At 37.4% G+C, this 24884-nt stretch overlaps 2 protein-coding genes across 2 annotated transcripts; one reads left to right on the forward strand and one right to left on the reverse strand.

The window, feature by feature from the left end:
* The first annotated feature begins 299 nt into the window (after window positions 1-299).
* On the forward strand, window positions 300-14527 carry chordc1 (cysteine and histidine rich domain containing 1). The gene is made up of 11 exons (XM_015379734.1): window positions 300-467; window positions 6955-7004; window positions 7077-7133; window positions 7300-7460; window positions 7865-7965; window positions 8243-8301; window positions 9768-9838; window positions 9983-10088; window positions 10265-10384; window positions 10464-10526; window positions 13362-14527. The coding sequence occupies exons 1-11, from the start codon at window positions 404-406 to the stop codon at window positions 13539-13541; spliced, it is 1032 nt and encodes a 343-aa protein (XP_015235220.1). The 5' UTR covers window positions 300-403; the 3' UTR covers window positions 13542-14527.
* Window positions 14528-14996: 469 nt separating this feature from the next.
* On the reverse strand, window positions 14997-23736 carry LOC107087918 (tyrosinase-like). Its single transcript, XM_015379759.1, has 5 exons — window positions 22846-23736; window positions 21339-21555; window positions 17581-17728; window positions 17288-17469; window positions 14997-15509 (listed from the first exon to the last, which is right to left on the reverse strand). The coding sequence occupies exons 1-5, from the start codon at window positions 23665-23667 to the stop codon at window positions 15253-15255; spliced, it is 1626 nt and encodes a 541-aa protein (XP_015235245.1). The 5' UTR covers window positions 23668-23736; the 3' UTR covers window positions 14997-15252.
* Window positions 23737-24884: the final 1148 nt, after the last annotated feature.

Here is a 24884-nt window from a genome sequence, read left to right on the forward strand (position 1 = left end):
AATGCTGCCTTCATCATTTAACTAAACAAATATTGCCCCAGTTGTTTGCACCTGACTGAAGCACCTCTGTGTGCAGAAAACTGTATGCACTGGCAAATTGACCTTACAGTAGTAATAGATCGTTTGTTGCAAGGTTACAGTCCGTGGCCACCGCGCTGCCATCAAGATCTATGGCAAGTTTCAAAGCGTCCAGCATCAGTTGCCGCTGATGTGGGACCACGCTCACAGGCTGGAGCTAGGGGGCGCGCGCTCCCCGATTTTTACCGAGTGTAGCCGACAGAAGCCGGAAGTGAGAGCAGGGAAGCGGCACAAGGGGAGCTAAACAGCAGCAGCGGCTCAACTCTGCCTCTCTCACACAGACTCCCAAGTTAGTGTTTGGTTAAAACTTGCTGCTACCGTCATCATGTCTGTTTTGTGTTATAATAAGGGATGCGGACAGCGGTTTGATCCGGAAAACAATCCAGAGGGTGAGTCGTGCTTTGTGGATAAGTTAGCTGGGAGGCTGACAGTTTATAGCAAGCTAACCTCTGATCATCTGGAAATTTCTACAGCAAGCAGGCCTGATGGGCCCATGGTAGCTAACTTCACGTCAGGTTTTAAGACCTATTTCATTACAACTCCAACAAGAAACTTTAGTTATCTAGGAAGAAACGCTTTTTATAATTCAAGGCTAGCATTATCCCTAATACTAGCTCGGTTAGTTAGCAACTTAATGTTGCACTTTTTGGACAAACTGTGGAGCATACACTGCTAAAAGTTTCATGAACACGTTATTATACATTTTAATTACACATGATGCTTCGCTCCTTTATCTCCCCCCAAAACTTCACTTTTGATGACCATAGTTTCCTCTCATTGTCTTGTTACACGTATAAAGAAGCTTCTGGACCTTTTGGACTTTTTTTGTTACTGGATGAGGCGTTACTTAGCAACCGACTTCTACACGAGACAAGATAAATCAAAGAGAGGCATTTTTATTAACCTTTTCCTGTTCTTTAAATGAATCAAATCCGAAAACTCTTTAGTTCAACTCTGTCACGCATTGTTACCTGGACGTTTAAGTGTTTTGAAAAGTCTTGTAAAATATTAATTTCAATCCCATTCTTTTCCAGATAGCTTTTAGATATAGACAAGTCTAAACAAATAAAAACCTGATAACGTCATCTAAAAAAAAAAAAAAAAAACATATAAAAACAACCAAATGCAGCCACAGAAACCAGTGTTAAATGCAGAAGACTATTGCTAAAACCTCTAATGTTCTTATCCCAGTGTTGTCCCAGGACAACTTTATCAGTTTTAAATTTAGTGTATCTGGTTTAAATTGTATAAATTAATGATTATGGTTCAGTGCTTAAACAAGTGAATCCAAAGTTATTGTTAATAAATTAGTTATGGTTTATGTATTGCTTGATTTATGGAATAAATAGTTTAACAATCTTTAAAATCGTAGGGAAGTCATATTTTGGCTTAAACATGCACATAAATGTACTCTTTATCAGACTGTATTTAGAACATTTCTATTTTTGAAAAAATCCTGTCTTAAAATCTGTGTTGTTGTTTTTTTCTTTTCTCTTTATTTTATGCAGGTCAGTTAGTTATACATAAGCTTGTGCACCTAAATTCGGCCAATCATATATCAACAGTCATCTGTCGGTCAAAATTTTTTCGGTCATAGCATCTTGATTTATATGTCGCAGCTAATATATGCAACGGTTGAAATAGGAAATAAGAATCATTTACTTTATCATTGAGTTACATCCCAGTGTTCACAGGGAAGTCTGTGTCTTCGGCAGGCGTAGAGCTAACGGAACTGGCAGTGTTGTGAGGCAAGGGCTCAAACATGTGCGGCTGTAAGCCTTCTACACCAAACCAAGCTTCTGCCACCCTGGCGTCCTCTTCCACAACAACTTCGTCCTTGTTTTCCTCCTCTAAATACAACAATGTATGACAGAGGAGACTCATCCACAACCTCCGACACAAAACTCCTCCTCTTTCATGTTTTCGCTTTCCATAGCGTTCCTTGACAGTGTCGTTGCTAAGTGCTACTTGGTGCCAATGTAATTTCTCATTGAGGACCTACTACCATTAAGTTGCTGACTGGTTAGCAAGATGCTTCCGAGAAGCCGACCACAACCAAAAGGGCTTGCGAATCTTCTGACACAACAATCCCACCCCCTTTATAATCGACCAATCGCATTCACTTTATTCACTGGTGTAAAGTCGGGCACCAATCAGGAGAATTCGGAAATGCAATGGTTGGTACGGCCGCTTCCCTGCGACTTAAACCATAGCATCCTAAATTTAGTATATTGATTATGTAAGCATATAGCATTTGCAAGTGAGAAATTTTGATAGAAAGTTTGTCCAGTGAGACTACATCCACATGGAGTCGAANTTTGATAGAAAGTTTGTCCAGTGAGACTACATCCACATGGAGTCGAATAAGGTATCAACGAAGAGAACACTCAAGTGTAAAGTTGAAAATGCCTGAAGCTGTAATGGGCATCTTAATACCACACCAGTGGGTGGTAGGCTAGCACTGAAAACACAGGTAAAGAAGGTAAAAGAGTGAGGGCAGAAATAGGCAGTATGCAATGAAGGAGGAAGAAGAAAATATAGGCGTTTGTTTGGAGGAGCACCAGGTAGTCAGTGTAAGGTCCTCAACCCTAGCTTCTAAAGCAAAACTGCAACACCGAAGTTCATCAACGTTGTGGTTTATGTTGGAACACAAGTGTGAAAAATGGTGAAGACTATTAGCTTTTATGCACAAACAACGCAGTGTGTACATTTAGATAGATTTTCGGCCGCTTTTTCTGATGCAAGCCCTAAAAGAGAAGCTTGTCTTATACACTAAACGCCATCTTGGTCTGGACTGGGCCTTAAAGTAGTGGTAGGCTGGTATTCCCCTTTTATTAAAAAAAACAAGATTTTTTTTTTTTTCTGTAAATAAAATAAAATACAAAAAACAACAACTTATTTGCTAACAAATGTCAGGATTAAAATGATAAAAGATAAAAATCTGAGCTAGTATTAAAGCTATATTTAACTCTGCTTTGGAATAAAAAATTAAAACTGGCAGAATGCATTAAATATTAAGCTGCCACTTAACTCCCTTGTTTGCCTCTGCTGTACCTGTAGACTTTGACTACATACTTGCAGCAAATAAAAGCTAGATTTAGTTCACATTAATAGGACACAAACCTTCAGTATGGTTTGCGTTGGTTTTACATCTGAAGCATAATAAAAGGTCCAATTTAAAACAAAGATAGGGCTGTATGTAGTCTGAACAGCCTGTAAAGCAGTGCTACACACTGTCAGCTGCACAATAACATTGCTGTCACCAAGTATTTACCTTTAAGGCTAAATGTTGCGTCTCTTTTCTGTACACTAAAGTATGATTATTTTCATTTTACAGCTTTCGGTCAGAACACAGGTTAAAGAGATGAGGGATTTTTTTTTTCTTCAAATAAAAGAGCTTTATCTTTATGTCCGAAGTTCTTTAGAAATTTCTTAAAGTTTATGTTTGTACCCAACACGATAGGTACAATAATCTCCAACTACCATTGTAACTGTGATATGTTAACTGTGCATAGAGTGCAGAGTTATGGCAGACCCTAGGCCCCACTTAACAAGTTATTGGTCACCATGTCAGTCAGTCTGATAAAGCTCAATACTCTGTTCTAAAACAAACTCAACCAATCGCAGCATGGGAGGCAGGTCAGCCCATAATGCAATACAGCTTTACTGCAGCCATAAAGCTGAATTCCCAGCAGACAAAGCCAACGGTGAATTCCAGTTGGTGAGAGCTGTCACTGTCACTCTTTCCACCAACTGTTATTCCTGCCTTTAAAATCAGGCTCTACCTACCTTTTTCCAGGCGAATATACTGTATACAGGATGCATAAATTAGTCCACAAGTAGCTTCTCCCATCAAGTGATTGGTTTTTCCACTGTTGATATACCGGTAATTCACCACTTCTGGAACTGGCTGGTCTCTAAACCAGAGGGTAGCAGCAGTGATACCATAATGAGGAATGTCCTGGTTGTACATTTTAAGGTTACTATATTACCCATAAATTGAGAGCAATTAATTTTTCACAACAATATACCACAAATGCAGAGGATTATTACAGAAGAATAACTTCTCAACCCATGTAATTATATATATTGTGTTGAAGTATAAATTAAACAGCACTGATGTTTAAGTATGTGCATAGCTGTATTAACAAGAACCTCTTGAAAAACCAGTCAGCTTTCAGTGATTTTTCTGTTGGTTTATTGTGATCCGTGTGGATTGATCTGGTTTTTGCACGTATTAATTTCCTGCCATCCCTCAGTGTAGATTGGTCCATGCTGGACCTCCTCTATGAAAATGTTCTGGAACCATCACTGCTGATAAAACCTTAGCTTTTGTTTTTTTTGTACTATTTTTAAAGAACGTTAAACTTGTATTAATTCAGATTTGTACTGCTTATTTGTAGTGGTTTTATCAATACCTTTTTCTTTTCTTTTTTTTTTTTTTTTTTTTTTACTTTTAAAGAGCTATAACTGGCAGGGGACACAAAGTCTGAACTTTTAAATGAATAATGTAACACATACGTTTTACAATCATTTTTTTACTTTAAACCAAAGGGTTTATACCTTAGGAAGTTTTGTTATATATCTACTCGGTGTGTGCTACGTGCAGTGACATCGTAATCAATGAGAACAAATGTATAATATTGGAGACTGAAAGTTTTAATACCACTAAAAGAGGCATCCCTCATATTTTAACTTTTTTTATATATATTTATGACCTTGATATGAAATGATCCAGTCATTGAGGTGTTACTATTTTTATCATGGTGCTCATTTGGGGATGTCAATTACTCGCTTTTCCAAACTCCTGAGGTTTGGTCTTAGTTTCTCACACACTCATGAGCGTGGATTAAAATCGTAGTCTTTCCTTCAAAGATGTGCAATTATCCGCAGCAAACCATTGGGAGAAATAATGCTCATCAAGGCAATCCATGCTTGAATCTCCTTTCATTATTAAACACCCCAAGAGTAAGTTGGTTTATTATGAGGGTGTTTATGTGAAGCTACAGGTTAGGAAGCAATTGAACTGTTAAGGATTATTTAAAAAGTCTTCCTCCTTCTTCAAGCTGTCCAATACTTTGCATTGCTGGGACACTTAAAGCCAGAGTCAAAGTCTAATTTCCATTTTAATAGGATGTCTCTTTATCATAACAGTAGAGTATATTATAATTACCTTTAGGGATATCTAAGTGGTGTATCTATGGCAATAGCACGAAATAGGCTTAGCTCAGGCGGCACTTCATGGTAAGTGATTTATCACTTATTGTCTGCCACTATGTTTTTTGTTCTAATTTGTTTTTTACACAGTGATTTGTTGGTGAAGGGCTTTATATAATACTATATATGGGTATTAGGTAATTTTACTATGCAAAATGTTCAAATTGACATATTAATCCTGTTTTTTTGATCAAATCAACAATGTTTTTTCTTTGGCCTTTGTTCAGCAACATTAATTTCAAAGTATTTTTTTTCAATATTAAATAAGGAAAGCTCCTATGTAATTAGAAGTCATAGATATTCGAGGCCTTACAAGAAATTATCTGTAATCTATCAACAGATCAAATAAGCATGAAAATACGCGCCACAATATTCTGATTGGTGCATCTCAATGTGTAATAACATTTCCTTGCAGGAGAACAGGTGATGGAATCCACCAATCTGCATAGAAAATCTTCATTATCGTGATCCTGCATATTTAATAAAGTTGTTGAGACTCTATTACAAAGACTAAGTTATTCAACCTTTAGAGCGTGGCCTCTTCTCTGCCTTCAATCCACTTTTAAATCCAGTTCTAAGCTTATTTGAAGTCTTCTAAAAGACTTAATACCTACCTTTGTAGTCTGCGTCTTTAAAATTTTTCTTCTTTTTGTTGTTACAAGGCATTACTTTTGGGATTTTTCTCAGTTTGTTTGATAAATACTTATGTCTGTAGTTTGCACAGTATGGCACATTTACATTGATGATATTCTGGGTAGTGCCTGACCGATATGGGATTTTGAAAGCGATATTTTGATCGATATTGGAGCCTTTAAAAACCAATATCCGATATATATTAGCCAGAATATAAAAACCAAAAAAAAGACGGACTAAACTACATTTAAGTAGCAATGCTGCAGATTTTAAAACATCCAAACAGGATTACAACTAAATACATGTGTCGGAGCCTTTAAAAAATAGTTTAATGAAAACATTTACTTCTGAAATTATGAGCCCCACAGCCTGCATGTCAGTATGTAGTGTAGTGGGACACAATATAATCTTATTTTCCTTGTAAAGTTATGTTTATTTCACAAAGAACTATAATGCTAATTGTTTGCCAAAACTAGCGCATGTAAAACACGTCGGCTCTACCTAATGCGCCCTAACTTTTTTGGAACAAATTTCTTGCTTCTTTTGGAGTATGTTGAGGCCTTTGGTGTTAAATAATGGTGTTGATTCCCAGTTAAGGAGAGAAAACGTACCCAGAAACATTGTTCTCGCCAAGTATTTTCTTGAGAAGAACACAGGAAAGTATGTACTTGGTGAGACCCTAATCTTTATAGTCACTGGGCTTTGTTTATTTATTCCAGCTTTTTATTGTCATTACATTCTCAAGTATAGATCAACGAAATGACTTTAGACAACTTTCATTGTCATTTTTATTGAAAAAATTGTACAATTCTGAGAAGAAGTTGGGTGTTTGGTAATAACACGCAGCTTAGAATCTGCAATGTCTTGCATATGTTGGTGTAAAAAACTTTTTTCGGTATACCGTAATGATTTGTTACCCAGATACTGCGGTACTGCTGTGAAGATCTTTATTTAGCGTTACCATATTCTTTTTCCATTGTTAGCTTTTATCGTGTTAATAAGGTATTTATTTATTTTTTTTGTCAGATGGTTGTACCTACCACCCAGGAGTCCCTGTGTTCCATGACGCTTTAAAGGTATGATTCTATGAACTGCGCTGATAGCTTTGTTCAAAAATTGTGATCTAATTATGTTTTGATTATTTTCAGGGATGGTCCTGCTGCAAGAGAAGAACCACTGACTTCTCTGACTTCCTTAGCATCGCTGTAAGCTTTCCTTTCTAGTCATCCATTTTTACTCTATTCCAGAGGTGTCTCCATTGTCTTGTTGTTTTCTTCGATATTGACTGCCAGTTTTTCTTTTTTTTTTTTTTTTGTGGCCTTAAAGCACGTACGGTATAAGATTTCAACACAGTGACTTTTTTTCTCACAGGGCTGCACAAAGGGTCCCCACAACAAAGAGAAGCCCCCTGAGCCGGTAAAACCAGATGTGAAAACATCAGGAGAAAAGAAGGAGTTGGAAGCCCAAAAACCAAAGTTTAATGAGTACATCATCTCTGCACCGAAACCCCAGGAGGCGATAAACAGACCAAGGTCACTTTCTACAATAGTTTTTTTTTTTTTTTTTCTCAGTTAGTGAAAAAAAGTATACATATCTGACCTGTGCTAAAAAAACACATCTTGTAAAAGTTTAAATGGGCGGTGTTGGTTATTTAATATTTGAGCAGAGGAAAACAGGGCAGAGCTACGGTTTTTGCATTCAGTGTAGCATTGGGACATTGTGCTGAATATGTATGCTTTTAGATCTGCAGACTGTGCTTCATTGTGAATTTTACTTATTTAGTTCCTAACCTTAGTAATACAAGGTTTTTCAGTCTTTGAAGCAGCAAGGGAATAATGATGAAACTATCATGGCTTAATAGCACCATGGTGATTTCTTTAAGCCTTCTAAAAGCCTGATGTTTTTTTTTTTCCTGTGATATTTGTTTTTCTTACAGTCCTGATGAGCCGATGGTGAGAGTGCAGCAAAAAGTTTCCGCCTCTTTAAAGCAGGCGCTAGAGAAATTGAAAGTATCTGAAAATACAACAGAGGAAAAAGGTAGGAATCATTTCATTTCATCTCTTATCCTATCGTTACCAAATATGTTTTCATCATCTACTTCTTACCAGACCATCCGTATAGTGCTTGTCACGGCGGTTGTGAAGGTCATGTTAAAAGTAGAGCTTAATGGATGACCACTGGGAATTTGCCATCATCTGTGTCATTCACATTATGATATTCGAGTTAAAGATGACAGTTAGAGGGCAGCACATCAAAACTAATAATACATTTTTTAAATCTTGTCATTTTCTTCCCTGGATGTTTCTCTTTCCAGAGGAAGACAGCGATGAGATCAAAATAGGGACATCGTGTAAAAATGGAGGATGCACCAAAGTAAGTAAATCGTCTGTCTTTTAATGTTTCACAGTTTTATCATTTATTTCATGCACTGCTCCTCCTGGGAAATCACAGTTAAATGTTGAATTCTCTCTGATAAGAAAGCATATGCTCAAGTGTAAATATGACCAAAGAAATCATGATCTTATTGTCTGACAAGGCGCCGCCCTCCAACCCCTTTTTACTCTGTGGAAATTTGCCCTCCATTTTCTGCAGGGCGGATGCAAAGCAAAGTTTCCCATTCAAGCTAATCAGCCTTGTCAGAGCAAAAAAAACCCAACATCAAAACAGGAATTTTGAGGAAAATTTACATTGACATCTTTGGTAGCTCATTCCGTCTGATTTACATAATTATATTTAAACTGATTTTGTATACCTACTCTCATCGGCTGCTTGCTTCTAAGCTGTAACAAACAAGTGTTCTGTGTGAATCTAAATTAGTCTGTTTTTTTTATTATTTGTTTTGTATCCACTCTGACCTCCAGATATCATGCATAATCTAGCATAGAGTATAATAGAGCTTACTGACACAGGTAGTGCAATGAAATTAGAGGTTCTACTTAAGGTGCTTGGTTAAATGTACATAGATTAATTGGAAGTAGCAAATGGGTAAAAAAAAAAAAAAGTTTTCTTCTTCTTGAATATTAAAATTAGGGCTTCAACTAACCATTTTTTTTTGCAAATAAATCAATCTTTTATTTTTTTTTTTTTCGATTAATTGATTAATAATCAGATAGTGAAAGGTTCCTTAAAGAAGACTTTTGCCAAATTAAACCAAGTGAAAGTAAAGCTTTTCCACTTGAGGAGCTCTGGATAGAGCATATTCACAGATGAATTTGTTTTTATCTTTAATGCAAAATCTTTCAATTTAATTTAGAATTTTAGTATAATTGCTACTCAAGGTCTGTTGCTCTGTCAGCTAAAGGCATGTTTTACACTACACTCCAGTTAATTCATTCAGTAATTGATTACTAAATAGTTGACGATTATTTCAATAAACAATCACGATTAATTTGATTAATTGCTTCAGCCCTAATGATAATGTATACATTTTGTACTGTTTTGGCTTTATTACTGTTTTCAGTGAGTTCTTTCAGCAAAAGCCATGTCTTGGAGTCTGTTGATTGACTAAAGAGAACTAAGAAATAATAATAAGTTGAGCCTGGAAAAGTTTAGAATTCTGACATGACAAGCTGTAGCATCACTGGATGTCTCTCATTACCAGATAGTCAGAAGTTCCTCTGATGCTATCATGCAGTAGAGTTGACGTTGTGCTTCTGCATCATATGCTTTTATCTACAGGGAGCAAAATGAAGCCATATAAAAAGGCAGATTCTATGACAGGTTAGAATGTATTAGTAGCAGAGTTTAGTATAATTGCAATGCGTATGCAGACTAAGATTAAGAAAGGGATGATGCTGTCCTTTGTTGTTGTTTTATTTCATTTTTGTTTTTATCTTTAGACTTTTGAGGGACCTTCAAGTGATTCGGATGTGTGTGCATACCACTCCGGATTTCCCATCTTCCATGAAGGGTTAGTATTAGTGCTAATATATATATTTTGCTGCTCATAAAATGTAACATTCTCCTTACACCTATATTTTGATTTTTTGACATTTATCAAAACGTATCCTGTGGCGACTGTTAAATAATGAAGGTTTCTCTTTCGCCTCTCCAGGATGAAATACTGGAGCTGCTGTAAAAGGAAAACCTCTGACTTTAACACCTTCCTGTCTCAGGAGGGCTGCACAAAGGGAGCACATCTATGGAAGAAAAAAGATGCGGTAGGTGGAGCAGCTTGACAGCGATTGATCATTCTGTGGTTTGAGTCTATAAGGAGCCTTGGCTGGAACTCCATCTAGTGGTATCTGAAAAGCAGTTTCACAGTGAAATCATTGCTCTGCAATAGAGATGGATGAGATGATTCATTTGCTGTGCTTTAATTGGAATCTCTTTGCAGGGAAAGAAGGTGGTCCCCTGTCGGTTTGACTGGCACCAGACCGGGGCACAGGTCATCATTTCTATATATGCCAAAAGTGCCGTCCCTGAGCTCAGCTATGTTGATGCTAACAGCACCACGGTGAGACATTTTCTGTAATTCTCTGAACTGCTTTGAGTTTTTAGGGATTCTAATTTTAATTTGATCTTTTATCTTTTAGCTCAACATCCATATTATATTTGATGGTGAGAAGGAATTTCAGCAGAAAATCAGCTTGTGGGGAGTAAGTACATTTTTATTGTCCTAAGCACACATCTTGTTAGATCGGATATCCACAGGCTTAAATCTAAAATCCATGTTGCATAGTGCCTTAAAAGTGTTGATCTTTTTATATTGTATGCTGTATATAGATCCTTTTCTAAGACTGACAGCAAACACCATGGCTTCGATTTAAATCTAAGTAGTTTGCAATTTATTAAATATCTGTGGACTTGCACGGATTTGCTGCTGATACCAAAGCATACACTTATTTCAACTTGGAGAGACTCACAGAGAAAAAAAAAATAGAAAAGTGTTATTTAATTCAATGTATTTATATAGGTATCCCAGGAGATTGGTCAGATTTTTTTCTATCTAAGGAAAACCAGCTGATTTTGAGGATTCATTAACTCTCTGCAATCCCTCACACTGAGCATGCATGTAGTGGCAGTGGGGAAGAAATCTCCAGAAGAACCAGGCTCAGTGTGAGCAGCCATCTGCCGAGGCAGACTCGGGTCCAAGGAGACAGAAGCAGACATGCATACATTGACATAAATGAAATGCGTTTTTTAGTGCTCGGGCCCTGCCAGAAGACTGAGACATTCGCTTAAATGAGTGACCAAGAAAAGGATTAGAGTAGTCTCCCCCCGTGGCACAGACACTGGTGATGGAATAAGCCAGAGAACGAGTGGGACTGAGTATGAGAGTGAGGGAGCAGGTGGTTGGAAGTTCACTGACTTTTGGGAGAGAACCTGGCCAGACGCAATGAGGGGGACCTTGAAAGATGATTGGCTTCAGAGGAGGTGTGGTCCTAGGATGATTGGCTGAAGCTGGATGAGGGACATCATAGGTGGTTCAGGTGAAGCTGATGAGAGTCGATCAGATTGAATTTTCACTAAAGCTTCATTTTAGAGATCATCTAAAAGCCAAAGCCCATATGTTTAAAGGCCTCTATTGGGGATTAATCCAAGCACATTTTTTTCCCAATTATGTTCCAATATATGTGGAATTTGAGCTTAGAAGATACTAAACTCCTTCCTTAACACACTTCCATTCAAATGTGTAGATTAGAGGTCTTCAGTATGGAGGAAAGGGGAAGGGTTGCAAGATTTAAATCCTCAGTCCCCCAGTACATACATGGTAGGGAGTCCTTGCACAGTTTTACCATAAATCAAGGCTGACCAAGACCCCCCCTAATGTATATGGATGTAAATATGTCCTGCCAATGTATTTCTCCTTTTGCCCTGTCAGCATTTTGCATAAAGATAATTGGTTTATTTGTAAATCAAACAGTTTTGTTAATACTGCTTGACTCAAGCAGTGTTTGGCTTACACAAACTCCCATTTTAAATCCATGTAGACTTGTCCAAGGAGTATGTTAGGCTTAGGCCTGTCAAACTTTACTTGTTCTTTTTGACTCAGTTACACTGAATCAAAAAGCGACAGTTGGAGGTTGGAGTTAACCCTTAAATCCCAGGATTGGCGGTTCAAGCCCCGGCTCCCGCTTTCAATGTCGTTGTGTCCTTCGGGAAAGACACTTCACCTGCATTGTGAAGCCTCAGGGCGGTTATGGCTATAATGTAGTTTGCCACCATCAGTGTGTGAAAGTTTCTGTGAATAGTTGGATGACTGAATGTAGTGTAAACCACTTTGGTCAAGTCTCCTGACTTGACCAAAGTGGTTTACAGGAACAGGCCATTTACCATTTACTCAGATGGTTTATAGAATACCAAGAAATTTAATTTTACTCAGCAAAAAACTGTTACTTATTTGCAAAGCTATGATTGGTGTAAGGGCAAATGCGGTGTTGCACATCCAGCTTCTGTGCACGTGCACATCAGGGGAGGGTTATATCAGGGCTGTTAATTGAATATCCTCATCAGTTAGCCAAGCTTCACAAACTGTAACAGCTTGTGGTGGTTTGTTGCCAAAATTGAAAAGGTAAGCACCATCACCATAAGTTTAAGACCCATGTGTGCATCTTTTTTCATTTATACATTGATTGAATGTATAAATGTTTTACAGTTTCATCCACCCATCTTATTTTCTAAAAACTTTTTTCAGCATTTAATAAATGCTCTGTTTAAAAAAAAATATTAGAAGGAAAGTATTCCTCAAAAATTATAGGTGATGTGAAATACAAGAAGTCTAAGGGCTGTACTAGTTTTTATTTTTATTGACTGCACCTTATCAAACACACTTTGAATTCATCTTTTTTTTTTTTTTTGTAGGCAATAAAAATGAACTACAGATTTCTTACTTTTTCCAAACCAAGTGAAAGACCTAAACAAAGCTACCATTATCCTTCTAGTGTACGCAGTGTTTTGTATTAACAGCTCAACATGTGTGGACTGTTAAAAATCTGGTTAGATTTTTTTTTTTTTTTTTTTTGCAGTGGCACATTTGAAGATATTTTTGCATAGAAAGAGAAATTTATTGATGCATTCAATTCTTATTTTTTCTAATGTAGGTCATCTTTTTTTATGCCAAGAGAAATTATCTTCAATTAATACAAATAATTCCCTGCTTATTTTGCCCACTTCTGTGGAACATAATTTCTGAAAAATAAAAGGCTTACCGGTATTCACATTGATCAGTTGTCTTTGTAAACAAACATTTGTTTCAAATTAACCTAATTTTATGTGCTTGGTATGAGTTTTAGTTGTCTTTTTTCATTACTAATGGACCCTGCCAACATGTTTCATTTTCGTTTTGGTTGATCATTAAATGAACTGCTGCTGAATTTGAATAGGTCTAAATTACGTGACATTTTCTTCTTGTCTTCTCTTAAAAGATAAGTGTTTATATCAACCCTTTTACTTCTTGTTTAACAAGTTGCTCTCTTTGTCGCACTTTCTAGGTGATAGATGTGACCAAGAGCGTAGTAAACATGATGGCAGCCAAGATAGAAGTAGCCATGAAGAAGGCCGAGCCGATGTCCTGGGCTCGCCTGGACCTTCCGCCTCCTGTGCCCCCACCCAAAGACAATGATCAGAAGAAAGAAGAGGCTGATAGCGATGATGAGGATGAAGACGAATGACGATTTGTTCACAATACCTTAGTCAGACAATTAAATTATTTACCTCTTAAAGAATTGACTCTTTTGAGGTTACTGCGTTATTTCTCAGATATCCATTGTTATTTTCCTGTATCAATCTTTTTCAGAATTATCTCTGCCTTTCTTTTTCCAAATATTGGAGTTCCTTAAAAGCTTGAGTGCTAAGCAAGTATGTTTCACAACAATTTTAACATTGATAAATGTAGACTTTAGTCAAGTGAGATAGCTCACCTGGGTATTTGCACTGAAGTTATCTGTTAAACCACTTGATAAAAGTGAAATGAGGGACGGTCAGCACCATGTTTAGTGTCAGACCTTGACTGCTTACATAAAAGAACGCAGCTGTGACCATCTTTCTTCCATGTTTGGTAAAAGATGATTCCACCTGTACATTTCATAATTAAGACATTGGAAGCCCTATGATTCCAGCGGTGTAATATTTTCTCATTCCATCCTTGAGTTTTAGTTACCAGATGAATTATTAATTTGTTTGTTTTTACACTGTCCTTGTGGATTTACACTCTTGTCTGTGTGATACAATGTTCTAGGTTTGAATCAAGTGTATAAAATGGAACTTATTTGATAAACTTCAAAAGTAATAGTTCATCTGGTTTGCCCTGTTTTTTGGGGTTTTTTTTTTTGTTTTTTTTTTACAGTAGAATAAAAGGTTTGCTCCACTCTTGATTTTTTTACAATATGTTCTGCATTTGTTTTCATACACAATTTGCTTTGAGTGACTATAATTCTTGTAACTAAAAAACAGGCTGCCCTTTTGATGGGAATATACTGTAATATTTCATTCTGCCAAATGGATACTAAGTATTTTGAGCAAAGTACTGTAGTGAAATAAGACACTAGACAGCATGTGTCTATGCTTAATATATATGAAGTTTATATGACTTGATGCGACCATCATAAGAGGATCATTTAGAAACAAGGTTATTCAACCCTCTACAAAAATAAAGTTTTTTTCCGTAAATTCAAAGCTAAGTGTTGTTTGTTTTAAAAAAAAAAAAGTTGTTAACGATTCTTAAAACACACCCTATCCCTCGTGTCAGCTTAATGGTTTTATGGTTCCTATGGAAATGTGAGGCTGTTATTTTGGAATTTTAAATAAGTTTTGTGAAAAGGCTAGTGTCATCAGTTTTTGAAGATGCTCAAACTGACATGACGTTGAAGAACATGATGCCATTTTAGATAAAATGCTAAAGGGCAGAGATCATTTTTCCAGAGAAGAGGATGGTAAAGCAAATCATTTTGTTTACCATGATTTTCCCCTAAATTAAATTACAAAGGAAGAACAGCGGAAAGTCAAGAAACCTTTGAAGACGCTTAAAAGGAAATGGCAATGGATGCCCATATTTTCTCCAGAGCAGAGGAGAGTAAAACAAATAACTTGGTAACAAAAAAAATTTATTTGCTAAAAACATAGCTTGATTTCAAGAACTGGAGTGCATCACTTAGTTTTCTGGGCTGAAACTAAATTAAAAGTGAATTAAAATATAAAATGATAAAAGAAATTGGGGAAATTTTCTGTAGAGAGAGAAAAGTAATCAAAGGTGATGTTTAGGAAGAATAAGACAAAATTCACTAAGATTAAATACCTTTTAAAAGTGTGTTACATGCAATACATATTTAAATACTTAAGATGCACCTTTACAAACAGATGATTGTCTCATATATTTTCAAATGATCACATAGTTGTTTGGTAGTTATTGCGGTTAGTTTCTGATTCATTGCTCCAGATAAGTGGCTGCTTCTCTGGCAGGGCAAAGGCATTTTTCCAGTTCTTCCTATGGGGCCAGGCTTTGTATCGACGTTTAGCGATTAGGAAAACAGCTCCAATGGACACAGTCACAAACCCTCCAAAGAGTCCAGCAAGCACCAGCCAAGGCCACACATTCTGCAATTCATCCAGGTATGGGCGCATGGATTCTGCAAGCCTTTGATCTGCAAGAAGGATGGAGCAAAATCAGCAACGTGTATTTGAATGAGACTTCAAATCATTTTTAATAACCTGTTGGATAGTTGAAACAATGCTTTGCATATTTTCTAACATTGGATGTTTAGAAAAGGTCTACTGACTGCTGTCTGAATGTGCATTCATAGCATTCCCTTGAACTATTCTACCTTTTGATGTATAATAACCAACGTATTTAAAAACTTTTATAGGCCGAGTTGCTGATAACAGTTTAATGTTCAACTTAAGCAAACAATACACTTGGGCTGCATCTGAAATCATAAAATTGATGATAACTCTTTAGTCAAAGCGGATGTGTGTCTTAGATTGCTGCAAGAAGTGCTGTCTGAAATGCAACGGTAGTAAGGAAGGAAGGAGGTAGGAAAGGAGCCTACATGCTTCCTATCATAGATCCTTTGGCATAGAGAGCTCAGGATGTCCCTCATTGGTGATCAGGAGCTGTAGGGATTCCCACAATCCTTTGCGTGATAAGATGTATATAAGCACAGACCACCTGACTAAAATGAACAAAATACATTTTTGCTTCATGTGTACCATGTGTGTATGTGACACAAGCAAATTTATGCATCTTTATATGTTTTGGTTTGCACAGGGACAACATGCAAACACTATGGAAAAAGACCCCAGACTGGGAATTGAACCCAAAACCTTCTTGCTACACAGCAGCAGTGCTACCCACTGTGTCACTGTAGGTTTCAATATTTTTGTGTCTATTAATTGACAAATCTGCACTATGCTGTACTTTTTACTGATTGTAATGGATTGCTTCAGCTGACTTTTGTGTAACATGTGTTTTTTGTAGCTATTTTTTTGTAAAGCAGTAGTCGTGATTTCCCTAACATCATCTACTGTATGCATTGACTTATTGTAATGAGGTCCAAAAGGCTAAAGGCTGTATGGAATCAGCACAGTGGCCTGGGCTTCCTTTCCACAACATTACAGAGTTCTTACTATTGATACCATGAAAGGCAAACAAACAGGATCTAGGAACAGGAGCTAGGGACTAGAATTTGATGATCTCAGATGCAGATGCATTGGCCTTCTCTTTCAGTAGTTAATGCTGTCTTTCTCTTTGACAGCTATATCTAGCTTTTATAGGCTTATCTCTTCTTTCTGTCATCTCCAGAAGTAAAAATGGGCTAAGAACTTGTCTGTGGAGCTGATTTTCTTTGCAAAATGCTGTTTTTATTTTTGTTTTCTCACTCAAGTTGTTGCTGAAGGTTGTACACACTGACCCTGGTTCTGTTGAAGGTTCCTTCCTTCTCTGTTACAGTAATATAGAAACTCTTGTAAGTTTCTGACTTTCACTGGACCATTCTAGAACCTTAACCTCGACATAAACTACTTCATAGTTTTTGCAAGTTAAAGGTTGCTGTACAAAAACTCTGATGCATCGACTAAGATGAAACTACACAGATTACATATTTGACTGCAAATAGTTTTTGTCAAGGCTTTTATTTCTAGGCATGAGAGAAAATGGTGAAAGCTTGTTACAAGCTTTAGAATTATTTTTTTAAGAAATTCTAAATAAGCAATCAATGCCAACGATTCTGATAAAATACCTGGAAGTTTAGAGGTTGGAACATGACAAAGTGTGAACAACTAGAGAGGTTTAAATGCTTTTGTATTGCAGTGTGCATTTTTAAATGGAAATGTCTTCTATTCTGTATTGCAAAATATTTTGAGTCCAAATTAAAATGACATTTTAATAAAAAAAAGAAAAGAAAAGAATCTGGAAGGAACTTACTGGCATCCAACAAATAGGAGTACTCATATCCAAGGTCTTTGCTGGAAATAAAGTACTCTTTGTTTCTGTGCAGGGGAATAAATGGAGCCATGTGGTAATCACCATTGTGCCCTATGGGAGCATTAGACTCTGGATACTGAGATGGAGATGGTCTGTGTCTCCTTAGCCACTGTTCATAGATACTTTAAAAGAAAAAGAAAGCATATGTAGCTACTATTATGTACAGCATATGTAGCCAAATGTACAATATGTGCAGTAGTCTTAATTTTAAGATGTATGGATGCATTGCTTACCTGTCGACAAAAGCATGATGAAGCAGAAATATGGGGTCATTTGCAGAGCCCTGCACAGACGACATCGATCCATTCATAAACACATGTAGGGCAGCATGCATGCCCAAACGGGAACTGCCTCCCAACCCAGTCTGAGGGTCCCCAAAACCTGCAAGCAAAGGAGTGGCTAAGCATGACTAGCACAGACATTTAGAAAACTGAAACTTTTGTCTTGCCTTGTCACCAAATATGGTTTATTTATTTTAAAACACTCCTGAGGGCCGTACAAAGGGGAGGGCAGAACGCCTTGACAGCCGAAACGCTTGCCAAAGTGCCCTCTAATGTGGTGAGGATGTGCTGTACAGTATGTGCCATTTTTCTCCGCCCCTGCCCTTCAAAATGTCTGGGCATTCCACTGCTTGTGTCATTCTGGTTTGGTAAAAGTGGTTTGAATTAAAAAACTGAATAAAAATTAAAATACTTATTATTTAAACCATATGTTTTGAAACACAACAAAAAGAAACAGCATTGCCTTTTTGGTGCCATGCATTTGGCTATTATTTTTTAGAACACTTATTCATGTCTAGAAACAGCTACCTAGCTTATGTCCGGTTTATAAAATTTTTACTCCTAATGTTATTTCCCCTTCCATTCCATCCTGAAGAGGAACTCCCCCTACCATGATGCAGCCTATCCTGTACTTCAAAGTTAGGAAGGTGTTTTCAGGCTTGCAAGCTTCCCTGTCTTTCATCCTACCCTAACAATGGTCATTATAGCCAAACTCTTTAATCTAAGTTTTAAAATTAATAAAAATAATATTTAAAGGGAGAACAATCTCTCGAGATGAATATATTTGTCTCAGAGGGCATTTGCAAACTATATTTGGTCTCGTCATGTTGATTTTGAAGTAGTAGCGTCCCCCTCTCTCATTGGCCTTATGCAAAAATTGATACTGTACAGGATTATTATTATTATTGCTTGACTGAGTTCTTTTGATTTTCCAATTATGTTAAACCAAGGAACAGACATTTGATGTGTTAAAAAAAATGAACTACTTAATAAGCTGCACATCCAATAAACTCAAATGCTGTCAATCAAAAATGAACAAAGCCATAACATTATCATGTGTGATTTTTGATATGTCTAGAAGGTACAGTAAACTAGATTTAGGTCAACTTCTGATTTCAAGGACAGTAAGAAATTTCATAAAAAGCCTCTACACTGCTGGTTTTAACAGTACACCATTAAACCACTGGCAAGTACTTAGCACCTGAGAAACCATCAAGTGATTTATTTAAACTTTGGTAATACCGGTAATAGCCCTAAAAAGTTTTATAATTAAGAAAACTGTTCAATTACAGCATAGGCCCTCAATTTCAGTATGTATAATGATGCTAAAAAGAAAAAGAATATTTGGCCTTGGAAGAATAAGCATGATCTTTTGCATCACTGTCAGAGAATACTGTCTAAATATGGTTGCCGTTACTGAGTCAATAAGTAGGATCTCATATAGAAGTCAATAGAAACAGTAAAATCTAAGCACGCCCTTTTTTTTTATTTTTACTATTTTACAAATCAGGAGATAGTACCAGATCTTAACAATGTCCTCAAGTTATTTAAAAATAATCTTAACTGTTGACCAACTGATTCAACTTCTTGTTAAACAACCTTCATGTGCAATAACCTGATTTTTATTTAAACCTATCAATCTTATCCTGTAGTTTCATAATAAATAAGTCATTTTGTCAAATTTTTGTCCCACTGTTTTTGCAGAGAGCACTTGGTGAGACATAGGATCAGATATCAGATTCTTATAAGTGCTTTACAGCAATACATTAAATAGACAAATTGAACATGTCTGGCAAGATCTTGAAACAAAACTTAGATGTTTATATGTTTTATTTTCAGCCTTTTGGGCTAAAACCCTCTTAACTTTAAATCCTAGTGGCATCGCTGGTCCAGAACTATTTGTTCTTTGGCTCTGAAGCACAGTTGTGCACAAGTATTTCTAATTCCACAACATGATCATCGGTAGGGTCACATGATTTCTCAACACTCATGTGGGCAGCTTGTGTGTTAGGGTCACAAGCGTAACCTTTACCCTTTCAGTCATAATGCCAGACACTCCAGGATAATGGTGGATTAGGGCTCAGTGAGAAGCGAAGTGATCTTGCAATCGGAAAGTGGTTGGTCCGAAGCTGGAACTAGATGGGTTAGTGTGGTGGTGACACCGCTCCCCTCCCCCCCATCTGGATTTCAGGTTCACCTACTGGGTCATCTGGTAATCCCGGGTCTTCAGTCCTGGGATTATTGGATGTGAGTGTTATGTGTGAATGTGTCTCCGTGTTGTTGTTTTTTTTTTTCACAGAGACTGTGTGTTGAGAGTGGGGGCACTAGGGTGGGGAGGCTTAATTGAGACTGTGCATAATTTTTTTTGTTTTGTTTTATTTACTGGTCAGGTCTGGGTCTGAACTGCTCCCTCTCCCAGAACATCTCAAGTCTCTGGTAAATGCGGAGCCCATTCCCCCCATCCTGCCCCCCTCTGCTGGCTGGTGTTTGGGCTCACTGGGCGCACTGGAGGTGCTCGGTGTTTGATGGTGGGTACTGGTTTATTTCCTGGGTTGGCCCCTCTTTTGCTCTGGGATCTTCTTGGACATCTGGGGCTTTGGGTCCCCCCGGCGCTTGCCGCGGTGCTCTGGAGGAGTGGCTCTTCAAAACCACTATTGAGCATTTTTCCTTTGGATAAACTTTAGAAGTACCAGGTGCTTGGCTCCAGGTACTTAGAGGTTCACTTCCATACAGAAAGCCCATATTTTTATCTCCAGCTACCACAGTATACATGTCAGATTAAATAATTCTGCTTATACCTCAGCGATAGTATCAAAGTGTTCCTTTATCGTATCTCTTATACTATATCTGTTAATTCTGTTGTTCTTTTTACTCTCACTCTTCATCAGTCTGCTTCAGTCTGCTTCATCACTCTTTGCAGGTGATGAAGCAGACTGAAGATGTTTTATCGTTATCTCCCTTTTATCTCGTCTTTCTTTTATCTTCTCTCCTTTTTTTCTGTTACTGTTCTACTTACATTGTAGTGTCCATAAAATCTGTATTTTTCTGTCAAATCTGTGGAACACTATGGCAAAAGCTGTACTGCTCCACTTGTGAAAGCAAAATCTGTTGGGCTCTCTTTTTGGCATCAAGACAATTATTCTAAAGCCATATTGCCAGACAGGACACTGTTAGGAAAAAAAGAAAAGAATGAACAACTTTTTCCTCATAGGTGAGTGGTGACCTTGTGGTTAGGGCATTGCGCTTTTGTCCCAAAGGTCCTGAGTTCAAGCCCCACTCCCACGGACTGCCACACACTGCTCCCTGGGTGTCGCACAACAGCAGCCCTCTGCTCTCCAAAGGGATGGGTTAAATGCAAAGAGTTCAATTTGTTGCCTTTCACTTGTGAAAATCTAATGATAAAAAAGTTGAATTCTTAATTCTAATTTTGAAGCACCTCTTTGCCCTATCCAGAATGAAGTACTCTAAGCTATTGATTCCATTCAGGACAGCAGGAACATTAGTTTGTGCTCAAATGTTTAACATCTTTAGATATGTGAAACACCTCCTTCCAATGTAATAAAAATTGTGTTTAACCACTTAGAATGATTGGAAACATTACAATTGGATTGTAATTCCAGTTTAGTACACTGGAATTACACACTTTAGTACAATGGAATTATATTTAGATAAAAAGTGTGGGTCGTGTCTGTTTGTATCCTGCAGCTGACCTTCCAGGGTGTTCCTGAAGCTCATGTTGGCAGTGCGGTCCATTGCTCCTGTGTCATAATTGGGGAGACTGACAGTGAACTCCACTTCTGCAGAAGTTGGTAATCTTTCCACTAGATTTGTATTATGGTTTCCAGGATTCCGGCGCAGTGGACCTTCATTTTTAGCATCGCACAGAACTCCCTGGATATTGTACTGCTCAGCCTGGGAGCACAGCACCTGTTGTTGAATAGCACATAAAGCTCAAATTAAATCACACTTATTGTAAAGAACACAAACCCTAATCTGTGGTTGCAGGATAATTTTGTAAATGCGTCTTTGGGAAACCATCAATATCAAATATAAAATCAACATTTTATTTTCATAGATGTATGTGACTCAATTTACCAGTGGTTAGGGCATTGCACTTGGAATCCAGAGGTTCTGAGTATACAGTAAGCCCCACTCCCACAGACGGCCACTCTGGGTCCCTGAGCAAAGACCCTTAACCCCACACTACTCTCTGGGCACCACACAATGGCAGAGAGTTCATTTTGTTGCTTTTTACTTCTGAGTTAAATTCTATTCTATTCTAAAGTGTTAAAGTTTAAAGTCCAAAGTATTGATGGAAAAAGTATTTGCCCCCAAAACTTAATGACTGGTTGTAGATACTATAGCAGCAGCAACTTCTCTGTAATATTCTTTTTCTAAAATACTGTTAACTTATACCAAATCTAACATTGTGCACTGACCAGCAGTTGTTAGAACATCTTGATTGAAACAATTTTTTTTGTTAATCATCAGTTTTGAGTTTTTTAGAGAAGGACATAATGTGCTTATTTTATATTGTAGCAGTTTCCTTTTAGGAGACCTATTAGTTTTACAGTTCAGACAATAAATAAAAAAGTAAATCACAGTTAATTTAGGATTTTAATATTTATTATTTTAAATAGCTATGATGGCTTTTTTCTCTGCTCAGCTTGTAATTACAAAGATATTACATAAAAGGTTCAGGTTCTGGTTCTGCTGGAGGTTTCTTCCTGTTAAAAGGGAGTTTTTCCTCACCACTGTCGCTACAAGCATGCTTAGTGTGAAGGATTGCCTTCGAGTCAATGAGTCGATGCAATCAACTGGTTTTCCTTAGATAGAAAACTTTGAATCAATTTGACTGTATGATCTGGTGAACTGTAAAGTGCTTTGAGATGACATGTGTTGTGAATTGGTGCTAAACTGAATTGAAATAAACTGAATTGAAAAGTTTTTTTTTTTCTTAATTAGTCAGTTATATTAAAAGAAGGCAAAACAAAAACCTGTTAGAGGTAGATTGTTTTTCTTAAACTGGGTAATTTTTGACAAATAGGTTTTTACATATTTTTATATAGGGTAAATCAAACAAAAACAGCAGAATTTAATGACAAAAATTTCAGCTAGCATTTTAGCTAATTTCTCATCCATAAAGGATAAATGAAAAATAGTGAAAACAAAACAAAAAAGAAATCAAGGTTAATTTAAGAAAAAAAGCTTTTTTACCTTCCAAGAGGAGAAGATTGACCTTGGGCTGATTAGATTGGGGTCCTGAGGGCTCTGGGAGCCCATCAGCTCATCAGTGCACACATCACAGCTCTGAGCATCCCTCCAGTCCCAGTAAGGAATGGAGAAATTTGTGTCTCCAGTCAACTTCCTAATTTCATGCTCCCAGTGAAGTAAGTAGACACGGTGCCATGGTAGGAAAGCAGGGGCCCAGTGTGCAAAGTCCACATCTGTCCATACATTCCTCGGCCCACCTAACAGTGCATTGCGGGACACATAGTAATGCATCCAGACAAACACATCATACACAGATACATCTTCAAATATTGGGTTGGAGCCGTTATTCATCTCTCTGTATGTCCCTGTTGCAACAACATAGTCTCTGCTGACTGTCTGCTTGGCAAGGTTCAGGTAGGAAAGGAGTCTGTTTCTCTCAGCTCTGGTCAGGTGGAATATGTTCCTCCTCAGGGACTCCCTTCTTTCATTGCAATTTTCCCCAAAGTAGCCAAACTTACAGTCCCCACAGTTGAACCCCATAAAGTTTCCTGCACAACGACAAGTCCGGTTGTAGAAAACCAAGGGCCACTTTTCCCGATCATCCAGCCCTGAGAAGGGGTACTGCGGTCCATCAGGCTGCTCTGAGATCTCTACATTTTCACAGGAACCCCTGCCTGATCTTGCTCCACAAGCTGAGCCATCTCCGTCCCAGGCTGGGCAGCACTCCTTGGTTTGCAGGGCTTCTTGAGTTGCACACAGGCGAGGAAATTGTTGATAGGTGGGGGCCAAAGACATCATGAAAATAAGAAGCCTTATCCCACACATCTCAGCTGCTAATTTCTTTCTTTTAGGAAGTGAAACAGGCGCACGGATATTAAACCACAACTGTGAAGGTGGGTTGAATTTTTCAGTTAAATTCCAGAGCCCTAACTCCACCTCCTCTGTCTCAGTCACATGCAATAATAGGCCTCAAGCTTAACTCATAAGTAAGGCACTCACCCTGAGAGTAGCCTGAACTCACCAGAACAGGAATATTTTATATCTGCAATCAATCCAAATATTTTTAGGGGATCCAAGTAATATTAGGCTCCTGGGAGAGCCCTTCTCATCACATCAGACTGGTCTCTTCTCTGACTGTTTTTAAATCTCTTGTCAAAACCCACCTTTTCTCTTTGGCTTTTAACATCTAGCAAGATAGTGGGCTTTATTTTATTTAAAAAAATATATATTTTTATTTGTTATTCCTTTGATCTTTTACCCAATTGTATTGATCTTATTGTTTGAATGTATTTTTACCCATGCTTTAGTTGTTTTATGTATCTGTACTTTTTATTTTTAATTTGTTGATAGATTTGTTATTTATTTATTTATTTATTTATTTTTTCTGTACAGCACTTTGACCAGCTGTGGTTGTTTTTAAGCGCTTAACAAATAAAATGGGATTGGATATGTTCCCTTTTTCCCTCAGTGGCATTTATCTGACATGAAAAGGACTACAAAACTATATGTAAAAGCATTTAAAGGGCCTTAAGATGTATTTTTATCCCTTCAGATTTTTAGTTAGGCATGCGGTGCATAATGGGGAAAAAAATTAATACATTTTCCAACCATCAACAACAAAGAAAAAGAAAAAAATATATATAATCTATACATCTTCTTCACTTTCTACATTCTTCAAAAACATCTGACCCTCTGGTCATTCATCATATACTGCGCAATTCACAGAAAAGCCCTGAATGTCCTCACTGAGAGGCAGCTGACTCATGAACAATTGCTTTGGCTGTTGATGATTCCTGAAAGGGAAAAAAGTCAAATATCTTCATATCACTGCTGCTGTTTCACATGACTCTCAAGACTGCAACCATTGTTAACCAGGTTCTTTTTTCTTTAGATTTATTTATTTTGAAACAAATCTACTGCTAAGTGAGATGAAGGAGATAAAGTGCGATTGTTGACAGTCACAACCACAAGAGGGCGCCATACAATAATGTGTTTCTATAGGGCTTCTTAGCCTGTTTCTCCATCCAGCTATTAAGAAATAT

Source organism: Cyprinodon variegatus, unplaced genomic scaffold (genome assembly GCF_000732505.1).
Source record: "Cyprinodon variegatus isolate N-32 unplaced genomic scaffold, C_variegatus-1.0 Scaffold199, whole genome shotgun sequence".
Classification (NCBI taxonomy): Eukaryota; Metazoa; Chordata; class Actinopteri; order Cyprinodontiformes; family Cyprinodontidae; genus Cyprinodon; species Cyprinodon variegatus.

Bases quoted from the DNA above. Each gene is read 5' to 3' on its own strand.
- LOC107087918 (XM_015379759.1), bottom strand. From the start codon at position 23,667: ATGTGTGGGATAAGGCTTCTTATTTTCATGATGTCTTTGGCCCCCACC. The intron at 17,729-21,338 runs GTCAGCTGCAGG...CTTTGCTTGCAG, and splicing joins CTTCAGGAACACCCTGGAAG to GTTTTGGGGACCCTCAGACT. The intron at 17,470-17,580 runs GTAAGCAATGCA...TTTCTTTTAAAG, and splicing joins CATCATGCTTTTGTCGACAG to TATCTATGAACAGTGGCTAA.
- chordc1 (XM_015379734.1), top strand. From the start codon at position 404: ATGTCTGTTTTGTGTTATAATAAGGGATGCGGACAGCGGTTTGATCCG. The intron at 7,966-8,242 runs GTAGGAATCATT...TTCTCTTTCCAG, and splicing joins AAATACAACAGAGGAAAAAG to AGGAAGACAGCGATGAGATC. The intron at 8,302-9,767 runs GTAAGTAAATCG...TTTTATCTTTAG, and splicing joins AAAATGGAGGATGCACCAAA to ACTTTTGAGGGACCTTCAAG.